Source organism: Anser anser, assembly GCF_964211835.1.
Source record: "Anser anser genome assembly, chromosome: 10".
Taxonomy (NCBI): domain Eukaryota; kingdom Metazoa; phylum Chordata; class Aves; order Anseriformes; family Anatidae; genus Anser; species Anser anser.
Window position 1 is genome coordinate 3,493,660 of NC_139730.1, and position 13,783 is coordinate 3,507,442.

At 42.6% G+C, this 13,783-nt stretch overlaps 1 protein-coding gene across 7 annotated transcripts in view; it reads right to left on the reverse strand.

Annotated features, from left to right (window-relative positions):
* The window catches only part of LRRK1 (leucine rich repeat kinase 1), an 86,455-nt gene that overhangs the window by 43,663 nt on the left and 29,009 nt on the right, over positions 1-13,783 (reverse strand). For all 7 annotated transcript variants that reach the window (XM_083849733.1, XM_083849734.1, XM_083849737.1 and 4 more), the window contains 7 exons: positions 12,354-12,525; positions 10,775-10,954; positions 9,987-10,135; positions 2,773-2,999; positions 2,562-2,689; positions 2,138-2,301; positions 1,448-1,585 (listed from right to left, as the gene is read on the reverse strand). In XM_083849733.1, the coding sequence (XP_083705859.1) occupies positions 1,448-1,585; positions 2,138-2,301; positions 2,562-2,689; positions 2,773-2,999; positions 9,987-10,135; positions 10,775-10,954; positions 12,354-12,525 (1,158 nt within the window). The remainder of the gene's footprint in view (positions 1-1,447; positions 1,586-2,137; positions 2,302-2,561; positions 2,690-2,772; positions 3,000-9,986; positions 10,136-10,774; positions 10,955-12,353; positions 12,526-13,783) is intronic.

The following is a 13,783-nucleotide window of genomic DNA, read 5'->3' on the forward strand; positions in this document are numbered from 1 at the left end:
AGCTTTTGCCAGGAAGGAGACAGCTCACTACTCCTCAGCACATTATGTGTAGCAACACATTGCTGCCCATTTCTCCCCTTTCCACATCTGCTTCTGGGGAGGGCTGGAGTGCAAATGCAACCCTATTCACTGACACGAATTCTATAATCAAGGAGTAGACCAAGCCACAGCTGATCCAGGCACGGACTCTAGGTGCTCACTATACTCTGGCCCTGGCGGGACTGAAAATACCTGTTATTTATTTCTTCTGTGACAGTACATCTGAAGAGATGCAGGTAAAAACTGGCATTAGTTACAGCAGCCAAAGTTCTCTATCTTTAAAGACAGATCATCAGTAGGGATTGCACTGAGGTCTTCTCTAATGTCCCGTACTTGGCACGTTCATAGCCCTCTGCAGCCTCTGAGCAGCAGGAGCCAAGGAAATGTGCCCTTGAAGAATCATCTGGCATTTAAAATCTACCATGGTAGTTCCGACCCAAGGGGTTTACTTTTAATGCATACAGAAAAAAACAAGTTTTGGAGACAATAGTCCATAGGATTCATTCCATTTCAGGAGAAACACCAATTGAAAACAAATGTTTTTCAATTTTCAAAAAGCAAGCACAAATCTACAGGGATTGTTAGAAACAACCAAGGCAGCAAATGATCCTCAGCACTCCTCTAGCCATGAGCAAGATGCGTATTTGCAGCAGACTGCCGACTTCCAAACTGGACACGGAAATAAACCACCACTTCTGCATCCCTCCCACAGAGGCCAGCAGTGAAAAACTAACATACTTCTGCAGAAATATTTACCTCTATTTCTATCTGCATGACTCTGAGTTTCACAATCTAGAAGGGAACCTTGAAGGAAACCCCCAAGTTCTGCTTGGTTTCATGTCAAAACTATGTGAAGCCACAGATTCTGAAGAATTCTGAAGTAAAACTGTGGGTCTCTGCCATCCATGGGGAAGAATTATTTAATTTGCACAAGCCAAAAGATAAGAGATGTCAAGTAGCACTGCTAAGGGCATTCAAATATGCCATTTTCAAATCATAATATCAGCAGAGAACAACTAGTACTTAATCACGTAACACCGGTGTGCCAGATTACAAAAACACATATTTATTTGTGAGCACACTTGAGAACATTTGTATTTCAAAGGTTGTAACATGCAGCCATAATGCAGTGGTTGTCTTCTGCATTGTGCTCCCAAAAATCAAAGACATCCAAAGAGTTCTTGAAAGACCTGCATCAAAATCTAGGTATGCCATGACACTGGATGAGGGCCAGAATGTAATCACTCATGGGGTTCATGGGGTGCTCAGAGGCCCTGCACAAAGGCTGCGTTCATGACCACAAAACAACAGGCAGTCTCCTACCTTAGCAGGCAGTCACCACTATGACGCTGAGCTCTGAGTAGGTATTAAGAGAAATATGTGCAAGGTGGGAAGAAATGACACTTACTTCAAGCTGGAAGAGTCCCAGCGGAACTTCTTTTAGCGAGTTCTCAGAAAAATCCAGTTCTCTGAGGTGATTTTTCCAGAAAATAGTGAATGCATCAGGTAGGAATTCCAGTAAGTTTCTAGATGCTTTGCAACATTTCTGGAAAACATAAAAGAAAAAAAAACACCCAAAGAGTAGTAATCATCTCTTTAGAAAATTAGGCAGGTCAGATGTCATGCATTTGAGGCATTAACACACTCATTCCAGGCTACTTCTTCAGATATTTTGATCTAGATAAACTATTGCACATGCAGGTACATAGTATTTGCTGAGCAGACACATTCACTTAATTGATGGGCAAATTCTTTGTTGGGCTAAAAGTACTTCAAAAGTTATTTTGAAAATCATCTCCATTTGCTTTTCAATCATAAACAAACACTTTGCCAAAGCATACTGTTCTCCTGCTATCCACAGGGTCTTGTCATTAACTTTTCCTGTAATAATAATGAATAAAGTGACAGCAATGTGCAGGTATGGATGCCTCATTTATCCATGGGTTTGGGCAAAGTTAACTTTGAACAAAGGCTGACTGTTCTATAAAAACCGTTTTAGCCTAAGACATCTGACAGCTTTGTAAGCATCACAGCATAGATTTTACACTGTTTCAACAGCTTTTACAGCCTGTGACTCTGACAGAGCAGTTTGACTTACCAAGGGGCAGGCCCAGGGATCTGGAAACACTTTCAGCTGATTTCTGGAAACATTCAGTATGTTTAGGGACTTGAAGCAGTATAGAAAAACCGTTGGAAGTTCCACCAACCTGTTGTCAGAGACGTCAAACTCCTGCAGCTTCCTTAAGCCAATCCAATTAGTTGCTGGAAAACACAAAGCATTGCAGGCTTGGTGTAAGCATGAGAGCAGTCTCATCCAGCCAGATGATGAATACTCGCTAGATAAGAGCCAAAGGATATCATGAGGGATAAAAAATAAACAGGCATTTCATGTTCTTTGGACAAAGACTTGAGAGATGCTAAGCATCTGTAGCTAATACCGGCTTTAAGTCATTATTATAACAGTTTGGGGTTCTCTACAAATCAGGCCTTGAAATGTAAGCATAACAAGGGACTGCACGTACTGTTTTCCTCGTCAAATAACTTCTCCATATGGTTTTTGGCAGCGATGAGTTTTTTAAGGTTTTTAAGATGTAGGAATCCAGAAGGGAGAGTAGAGAGCCTGTTGCTGGATACATCGACCTCGAGCAACCTGTGATTACAGAAGATATTTGGTCAGGCATCAATAAAATGCTAGCAAAAACTCCTGTTGCCATAGACATCCAGCACACACACCTTGTACATATAATTTCGTCGGATGACTGTACGCTGGGTAACTCTGTCAGCTGATTGTCAGCCAGGCTGAGCTTCCTGAGGTTTATCAGGCCCCATGGGATCACGGATGGAAGGGAGACCAGGCAGTTGGCAGACAAATCAAGCTCCGTTATCTGACAGGAAATATCAATCAGCCAGTCCAGATCCACCCAGGGCAGTTTGAGGTTTGACCAGTTCACACACAAAGCCTGCATATTTCAAAAAAAAAAGAAGAGAAAACCACATTAGTAAAAGCCCTCTTGCTTGACTGCTTTCGGCCCGTTGCAACGCTGGGAATCTGGCAGATCAGAGCCCAGGCATAAACATTTTGCTCACTTTCCAATCTGCTTCTAGGAATTAAACTGACTCAGAGATGAAATCATGCCTGGATATCAGCAGCCCGCACTATATAGCTGCTCCATGACTTCACTCCCAAGACCACGACCAAGTGCAGGCAGAGGACCAGGCCTTCTCGGCCTGTCCACCACTAGCTCCGGCCTGCCCCGCAGCGGGTGGGCTGCCCTTGCCTGAAACCACCCCTCTCAGGTCCAGGGGAAGCCCTGTGGAGCAGCCAGCGTCTGAAAAGCTTGTGGGTCTCTGTCAAGAGGGCATGGGTAGGTCTGTGAGCACGACGATGACTTCTCATGAGGACGCCTGTTGCTGGAATAATTAATATATACCCGGGCACCACTCCTCCATCATGAACCTCCCAGCAACAGCAGCCCAGCACTGTTCTGGGAAGGTTTAGGTTTAGGTTTAGATGTTGAAAAGCAACATCTGGGACAGGCAAGGGAAGGCGAACACCCTCTTGTAAAGCATTTCTCAACACTACGAGTTTGTTCAATATAATTCAGGAAGATACTTTATTATCCGAGAGAGACGATTTTGGCAGTCGCTTCCTTTCTAGACAATGTTTTGCTGCTTTTGACAGTTATATGAGGAAGTCATTTTATCCTCTTTGGGGAAAAAAAAATAAAAAAATAAAAATAATTAAAAAAAAATAAAACAGAAGTTGTGGATGGCAAAACTACTTATTTCAGGTTCCAGCTCAGACAGAAGAAAACATGAACACATAATGGCCATCAATGCAACGAAACAACCTGAGGCTTCATTTTCAAAATCTCTTCGTTGCCTTCCAATAAGATCTACAATGCAAAATACTCATTTTAAATCTTCTAGTCCCAAAATGTTTTCATAAACTCAGTGGTTTTGATGAAACTCAGTCCTAAAACAGCCTCAATGAAGTGATCATTAATTCACCACCAGGAGGCAGCAAGGACCTGACAGCGAGTTTAATTTGCTTTTCAATTTCGAGTATTTAGCTTTTAAGATTTTTAACTCCAAATTTAAAATTAAAAGGAATAAATATGGGGAAGGGAGAAGAAAAGGGAAACAAAGGTCTAACTCAAATGCTTATTTGAGACTCAGAACTCCAAGTAATGGAGACTGCATAGGTAAATATGTAGGAGGATGGAATAAGTTGCACATTTTAGAAATTAATAATAATCATATTTAGTGTTGACATCGAGCTTTTCAGATGTTCGCTAGTGAATCCTCAGGACAGCCCAATAAATATGAATGGAAATACTATGTCCACGTTATCACTGGGGAAACCAAGGCAGAGAGAACAAGCTGTCTAAAGCCACATTCACCGTCATGCCACAAGGCATCCCATAGAAAACACACCAAGCTAACTGCAACGGGAAATCAAATTATGCAGAGTTACAGAGTTACGCTGAACCAAACAAATTCTGCTTTATTGTTAGCTTTTCCAAGCCTGAATATTTAACAGCTTTCCACTTACAAAATCTTGTTTTAAACTCTGTATGCAATTTTCTCTCAGCTGTAACAGCCCAGGAGCAAGCATGTTTACTTCACTGGACAGAAATCACTTGTGATTTACGGCGTAAAGTCATTCCTAGCTACCCAGTGCTAGGATGTGGCACTGATACTAACAGACTAGAAGATTTTTCTGGCATGAGGAAACCTCACCAGGGAAGGGCACATTTGTTCTGATACACTTGACTGTTTTTCCTAGTGCTTTGAATTACCCCTAGAACTCAAAATAGCATCCAGACGCCTTAACCCAGGTAATGCAGAAAGCCACATCTACACTACAAAGCCCTCAAGTGGTACTGATACCTGTCCAGCCACTTCTGAGCATGTTCAGAGCACTTCTAACACTATTATTCTGTATTTTAGAGAGAGAATTTTCAGCTGGTTTAGCTCCCAGCTAAGGTCTCCAAAACCAGACTTATAATGGTACTGATGCAAGTGCGGGGAGGAGCCCACGGCTGGGGAGAGGAGGAGAGCGGCATCACTGTAGTTCCATCCTACATCAGTTAATCAGTTAAAATTGTCCCTAATAGAAATATAGCTTAATCAGCAAGGAAATTCTATGTCTGATGCAGTTTATACTATATTGCAGTTTGTAGTGATACCAGCAAAAGGCTTATGTCAAGACAAGTACATCTCCACCATGACTTCTGCTGGTACAGAAACAAAACCATCACAGTCCTACCTAACAGCGCTGGGTAAAATCACATGCTCTGCATTAGCAAAATCACATACCACAAACCTCCCACTCTCAGAAAGAGTTCAGAAAGGGCCCAATACCCTACTAAATGTGTGCCGTGTAGATTTTTAACAGGTTTTTCTTGGGGTAGGATTTTTTCATAGCCCTCTTCAGGCTAAAAGAGAAAGGTGTAAAGATCCAGCTATGGAAATCAGAATACAAGCATAGTTTGCCTAGGCATGTGAGAAACGTTTTAAAAGGGAATTAGCCATTTTAACAACCTCAGCTGGCAGTGCATATTCTATCCTGTTCCTTTCTATCCAAGAGTGCAGACTTTTTCTGTCAAAAGCTATGGTGAGATTCAGCCAAAAATGGGTGTGGGGGTTAAACCACAATAAGTAGGGGAAAATCCAAGCTTTTAGGCAGCAGTTCCAGACATCTCCATGGTCCAAAAATAACTGCTGCCAAGTAAGGGTCTTCCCACTTACCCATATCATCGTCAAGACACTGGGTCTGGAACAGAGTTTTAACTGCTAACACAGCAGTGAAGGACACAGAAAGGTGGATTCGTCTCACAATCTCTATTGGAACCATCACTTATCTCCTGTAACCATCACAAAGATCCTGTTCAGAGGGAGACTGAACTTCAGAAGTGGAGGAACTATTCACATATTTCCCCTATACATGCAGAAGCAAGAAAATGCAGAATTACAGACAAAAGTCTGGGTGAATATTCCATTCAAAAGGATATCCGTAGGTCCTTCAGTGAACATAGGGTGCATATATCCATGTAGGGCTTCAAAATTCTGGTAGTAATTGGAACAAAGGCCTTGAGCTGGCTTGCTCATTTGGTTTCCACCTCACAGGAGAAAGCAGACTCTTTGTGTTGAGTTCCTGAATTCAGACTCCCGAGCCTCAAATTTCCTGTGTGACACCAGTCACTGGCTCAAGTTACCCAGGCTCTGCTTGCCAGTCCATATAATAAGAACATTGCCCCTTCTCCTAGGGGAGCAAGGAGGAAAAATGTACTACACACCCAAACTCCCAAATTTCCCGTTTTCTTGCTTAAACTATTCCCAGCAAAGCTGCAAGAAAATAAATCAGAAGAAAGAACTGTTGGCATTTATCCTCTCCCTCTGTTCCTGCTCTGTTTCAAAAGGATGCTCCCTACAGCAGGCCCAGGCTCTTATTTCAGAACAAAAAAGAACTTGCCCTTGAGCAGACCAACTAATACTAAGATATATAGCCAGCTTTTAGCAGGTTCAGACAGGACCACGAGCCTCTGCTGCTTCTCATTTCAGACTGATACTCATCTCAACTTTTATTTAGATTATCACATATCATTTACCTCAAAAATGCAGAGCCCTGGCCTCGGGGTATTTAATGCGATAGAAAGATAACTGCAGAGTTCAGATAGTGACTTCTAAAACCACAGACAAGATGGTGAAATCCAACACGCCGCAGGGTAGGTGTCTGCATCTCCTGGGCAGCTTTTCAAATCTGCGCAATAATGGCCTTGTGCTCAGCCCTCCTCTTCCTCCTCCTGCTCTGGAGCCGGGGTGTGACAGTGTCTCTTCTGCCCGAGTGCTGCAGACTGGAGGGCCAGCTAAGCCTCTGAGCAAGGGCTGCATTGACGTAGGGACTAGAAGGAAGGTAAGGGACTAGAAATTGTGCAGGAGCAAGAAATCCCCACTGTTTTGGGGCAGACAACGAACTCCAAATACAAAGAAAGTATTAACTTGAATTTATGACTGTTCGGTGATGTAACTGAGATTAGCCAGGCAGTGGATAGAGAAATCAGGAGGTTCACACACATATACATAACATTTGTATGCAAAAAATCCTAGCAAAGCACTTCCTGGGAAAATGCAGCAGTTTAATCTCTTTTCCAGTCCATGATGGAACACACACACACACAAATCTAATGCTGCACACACTGGAAAGTTAAATATTTCCGTGCTTACGACGCACCTATCAAAGTCTGCAATCTGTGCCTAGCCATCTTACCGCAGGGGGTACTTTGGGCATTTGCTACCTGTTCCCGTAAAAATGGAGCACTTCCTCTGTTTAAAAAGATAGTGGTTTGGTATAGGGTTAAATATACACCAGAAAAAAAAAAAAAAAAAGAAGAAGAAAAAAAAGGAGAAACAGGTATTAGAAAAATGAGATGTAACTCCTCTTGCCTCAGGAAGGGCAGCACTGTACACACCGCAACAGCAGCCTGGAAGGCACGGAAGCCAACCTGGGCTCTCCAACCACATTTTATGCATAGTTGGTAGCGTTCGCTGCTGTGAAATCAACTGGAGGTCAACTGAGCAGTGTTTTCACTCAGAGATAGCACAGATGGGACGAGTCCTTCTGAAATTCTGGGCTCGTTCTGAAATGATCCCTGCTTGGCCTGCTCTGCCCAAGAGGAGAACTTCTGACATCTAGCTGGCTGCCAGACGCATCGCCGCCTCTGCACAATCCTCTTCTGCTTCCTAACAGTGAAAAATACATCACAGCGCTTACTCAGGAAGACTGACGTTCACAAACTTTATCGGTTATGAAGAAAGCACTGAGGAAGCTTGTTTGCAGCTGCCACGAAGCCTTGTTTTAAAAAATTATAAAGGTGTGTGACTGTCACTTCCCAGAGACCTGAGCTCGGCAGACAAACTAGGACAAATCTTCCTGAATTTGGCCCAGGCTGCCAAAATTAATTCAAAGAGAAAACCTTGAATATGCAACATAATAAAAATAAACAGCCAATAGACGAATCAAGGTCAAGTTTCTGAGTGTTTTTTGAATTTTTTTCTTCTTCTTCTTCTTTTTAAACCAGGCTTCTCTGGCAATTAGCTGATGTTTTAAGACTTCTCTCTTCTTTGCTCAGGGTGTGACAAGAGCAAGGCTGAGTCATTTTTTACAGCAGCTAAGTTAAAAATTGCCAGCAAGTTCACATGGAAAACAGACTTCTTCCCTGTGATTCAGACATTTATTCCAAAGTTTATTCAAGCTGAATTATCCAGTTAGTTGGATTTTTTTCCCCTTCTAAACAGGCATGGAGTTTTATCAACTGTTATTCAGGAATATTTTAGCTTCCTTTTGTTCACCTTTCAATGAAACAAAGAATGGCATAGAGAGGGCTCTAAATCTTATGATTGAACCTAATGAAGTCAAGCTCACATATGTGGACTGCAGTTCCTACCATTCGCAATATTGTCTGGAATCCAGTGAGACAGGATGTTGGCAGGAAAACAGAGAATGGAGAAGCTCAGAATGCTCTGAGACCCTCTCTGCTTATTTTTACTTAACACCAAAGCAGAATCAACACCCCACAATGTTGCAAGCTGAGCAAACAGATACTCAACTGGCAATGGGATTCATGCAGTCAGAGCCTTGATCGAAAATTTTCCCTTAACATTTTTCACCACGCAATTTTTATGACCCAATGAAAACTGTAACTATTGAAAATTCCGGGCTCTGATGCTCCTATTCAACCTGCCTGATAAGATGCCTGATAACTAAATTGTTGGATAGTTATACAAATACTACAAACTACTACATGCTGCCCTACAAAGCAGTAACAGCATGGGCTGTGAGATGTTTTTCAGTTCTGAATAAAGGAGACTTGAATAACAGGTTAAGAGAATGAAGAATATAGCCTTGTTACACAAAGATACAGGATAGTCATGAAATGTCGTAAAACCCCACATGAAAACAATGCCACTCGTCTGTGGATCTCAACGCATCGTTACCATGTATTAAGACTTCCAACAGCTGTGAGATACAAGGAATTTAAATCTCCATGTTTCACAGTGGAAGAAACAGATGCAAACAGATTTACAAAATTGTCAAAATGCTGTCAATGACTAAGTAGTGAACAAGCTCTTGTCAACTTAAAAAGGCTTTAATTGCTTTCTGTTGGCCTCCCACCAAAAACCCTTTCAAGGTTTTTTGGTGGGACAAGGTGGGACAATTTGGTGGGACAATTGCAGTTAAACTGATGTGGTCTGATCACACATGACACTCATGGTGATGCTCCAGAAAGCCAGAGATGTCCTTACTGAGTGTGACAGTAAAGGTTACCAGCCATCTTTTGCTGATGAGGGTTTGAGGCTGGGAGGAACATTTATCGAACAGATGTGAGCTTGCTCTACCTATGCTCCAGTTAGCCAAAAGCCACATGAGCCCATTTGTACGTCCTGTATCTGAGCTAACAGACCCAGGGGAAGAGAAGGGTTTATATGTTCAGCTCTGTGCTCTAACTCTCCTGGCCAGCACAGGGCTTGGGGTGTTATCTTGCAACCAGGATGTGCTACAGCAGCCTAAATGAAGAGATTTGCCAGGGGTCACAGAGGAAGCCCATGTTCATACTTATTTCTCTGTAAGACTCTGAGCAAAAGCCAACGATTCCTTTCCACAGCATAAGCCTGGTTCGCATGCCGATGTTAAAATGGCCAAGTGGAAGGTATCATGCATAGCACCTTGCACGATGACACCGTTTAAATGCCTAATGTTTTACACCTTGCAGTTCAGCACTGGCATGAAAGCACTTTCACAGCTTGTTTTCTAAATGGGTAGCGAACCACGAGGATCTTAGCTGAGAAGAATCACCAGCCACATGGTACGCAGACAAATATGAATTATTAACATGATGTTCCTTTCAAAGAACATCTCTTCAGACAGATAAATGGCTACTTACTGTTTTTGTTGGAGCACTGCCTGGTAAAGGACTTGTCTCAATGAAATACTTCCTCAGAAGGTGTTTGCTGGATTCAGGACTGTCCATCAGGATGTAGGAACAAAAGAAGGCTCCATTCCGTAATAAGAACACAGCTACATCTTCATTCCCTTTAGAGAAAAGGCAGATTGTCTGTTCTCTTCTTCTCATGTAAGTGAATCAACAAGGACCTGAACAGAAATCCTGGGAAATAACCACTTCTGAAAAAAATCATGGGGGTGTGCAAAAAGGGAACTGAATCATGTAAAGACTGTTTCTTCCAGTGGTAGGATTTAGTTTAGTCAAACCGAGACAGCAAAGACACTCTGTAAAAGCACTGGCCCAAGCTCCACTTCTTTTTCTCTCTCTTCCCCCCCTCACCCCAGCTTATTAAACCATACATACAGCTGTGCTTTGAAGTGTAAATTATTTAGCCTAAATCAAGCTGTGTGCCATAGTGTCCATAACAATAATGCTTTTACTTGCACAGTTTCTATTTTTGGAGGGCCTTTTCCCTAGGAGTTTAAAATTAAAGAGGAAAGTTCAGCCTCTCAGCATTTACAGTAACCTAACTTAGGAAGGTCTTGACTAAAATTTGGCTAAGACAAAATATTCAGAGCCAATTCTGTCTTAATTTATCTCACTGGAAATCCAGAACAATCTCAGGAAGCCAGCCCACACTAACACATTCCCAGAATGGAACAACTCAGCCCATTCTTTGAAAGATATTGCAGAACAAGGACAAGGCTTCAAAGCATGCAAATACATACCTGCCTTTATAGCAGCGTAGAGGGGCAACCGTATAAGAACTGGAAACTCATTCCTCCTGACTGCGCAGCTCTCTGGGTCAGCACTGTATGCACGAATTAGGAGTTTCACTATGTCCAAGTGTCCCTGCTGGCAGGCGATGGCCAGCATCCAGTTCAGGAGTTGCTGGCAAGTCCTGGGACCTACCAAAAAGATAGGGTATTCGACGGTTGATGCCATGGGACTGTGATGTGCAAGAGTCATCCATAAATAGCAGCTATGGAAAGGGTATAAGATGAAGCCCCTGATGACAAGGAAGCAGACTAAACTGCAAGAGTGCAAGTGTTAGAGAAGAGCCCTAGATGGGTCAGGCAAAGACTTTGCAGCTGAGCAGAAAGCTACCTGCTTTGCTTAACCGTTCATTACCCACCCAGCTAATGGGCAAACTTTTTTGGCTGGCCATGGTCTAATCACATATAAACTGGCAACAGTGGAAGGTTTCCAGGATGTCTCCTAGGGTGCCAGTAGAGAAATCAAGCATCTATTCCCAGGCAGAGGTTGCAAGGGTTGACCAGCGCTGTGCATCCAGAGACAAGGGACTTGATTCAATTAACAGTGGATCCAAACACCCAAGCTGGGCCACAGCTGTAACACGAGTTCACACTGAGCCAGGGAGAATCACTGCAGTGCGTTAGCCAAGGAAGTCCTCCCGGCACAGGATACACATGCAATTTATTCCCAAGCCCTGTGATTGGTTTATATGTAATTTCACAGATGGAAAGTCCTGCATAAGAACTTCTGGAAGTTGCAGTTTTTACAGAGCACCTATAAATACAATCCCCCAAAGCAAAGGCTTAAGGGAATTTGGTCAGTTTGAAACTGATTTAAGTTTCCAGCAAATACTTAATTCACTTTTTATTACTGAGACTATTATTATATTAATACAATTTAACTTTTGCCACTGGGTTATACACACAGCCTTGTCAGCCTCCTTTCTAGCTGAAGGAGATACTAGGTTTAGTCACATCCCTCAGACTTGAAAGTTTAAAAGTAAAGTTTAAAAATAAAATGTAAATAAAATATAATGATAATTCAAGGTAAGGAATTCCCCTGCAAGTCAAATGGAAATGCCAACAGGAGAGCACAGAACATGCTGCCAGCTGTGCATCCAAGCTGTTACTCGCCAGGCAGTCATGTTGCACTCTTACTCCCAGCAAAACTGTGTCTGCAGAATCAGCAGAGTGCGATGATGCTGCTTCCTGAAAATCCCCTGATTTCTCTGTGGGATCTGGGACATTATCCAGTTGTGAGGGCTGATGGGAATGAATCGTCTAAATGGCATCTTCCTCTGCTTCTGAACTGCAAACATGGAATATTTTTATTCATGTACTTTTCCTCCCATGGGGGAATTTTTCTGAAAACACAGAGGAGATTAAATCCCTCTGTGCACTTTCCCATGATTGAGTTCCCTCCCCTTTTAAGGGAAGTGAAAAAATTTAAAAAAAAAAAAAAAAGAAAAGAAAAAAAAAAAGCCTGCTTGAAGCTATATCAAACAGCTACTGAAAAGCCTGGTGAAAGGTAGAGGCAACCCAATAGGCTTACCACGCAGGGAATCCAGCAGTTCTTTCACAACATCCTTATGTCCAAAATATGCAGCCACCACAGCAGCATTGTCATCATTAGGTTCTGTTGGTAACACCACTAATGCTTCCTTCAGTAAATACCTCACCGCCTGCAGATCTCCGTACGCTGCCGCAATACCTAAAAGCTGACACTGGTGAAGAAAACACAAGCAAAACAAACTCTCAGATTTTTCTTTGCCTCTGCGTAAAGGGAGCAAACAGAGAAAGATGGCATTTCCAGAGTCATGTATTTATTTCTGCTCATGCAAATGCCTACAAACTGTCACAGCGGTTAATTGAGAACGTCATGAACACTAGTAGCCATTATGTTGTTGATATATTAAGTAATTAGATTAATTTGTTGGTTTTGCTTAATAGTTTTTTGTATGACTTTACTGCAGAAGTGCCCAAGGCACTGAGCGATGACCGTAAAACAATTTTCGCAGACCAACAGAAACAACATTTTTGTGCTCTGCTAAGAGGTGTAGTATTTCATGTTTTGGAGACGGCTGACTGGACTTCACGCTCGGGTACTCTCCCAACACGCTAAGGTAAGTGTGTCCTAAGAGCTGGCTCAAAACAAGGGCTCTGAAGACACAGCAGTGCAGAAGCTGGCACAAAGGTACGGCTCCAAACACAAGCAGCAACATCTTCCCAGTGGTCCCTCAACCATGTTTGAACTGACTCTGAAATAAGTTTTTTGCTAGGTCTATAAACTGTTTCCTTTTGATGGGGAAAGATGCATTTCTCTCTTTCAGAGAGCACAGCACCAGCACCCCTCCTTGCATAGCCTCGAGAGGAGAGCGTCAGGGACCACCCAAGTAACTGCTCTCTAAGCTGATGCATCTGCCAGCGGTGGTGTGTCTTTTGCTCGCTCTGTGACATTACCCAGACCTGCTCTGGCTCTACACAAGCTGCATTTACTCAGTGGGGATCTTCCGCATGGTACAAAGGCTCAGGCAAGGAGGTTAGGGTGAAAGAGAGTAATGTGGTGTTTGGGGAAAAAAAAAAAAAAAAGAGGTAATTCTGGCTGATTCAACAGAGACCGTGACACTTTCTCTCATCTAAAAACATACATGAATTCTAAAACACTGTCATAGACCTTCACCTTCAGGCAGATGTGTGCTGTGAAGAGTACTGCACACACAGGTAATGAAGACAGGGCCAGGAGCACAGTTAGTATAATGTGTCTTTCTACATCAGCTACGAATCGTGCACGGTGTTTCTACTTTTAACACACCTTTTGCTGATTACAGGAGACAGAGTAAAACTTCAGCACAATCAAAACTTTAAAAATACTGTTTATACATGTTTCAGCTTTTGGCAGATAAATCCCTTCAGTAACCATCCTCCTAAGCCATCATGAGCTGTTATATCAATCTGCCACACTGAGAAGAGGAGATTTTAAGG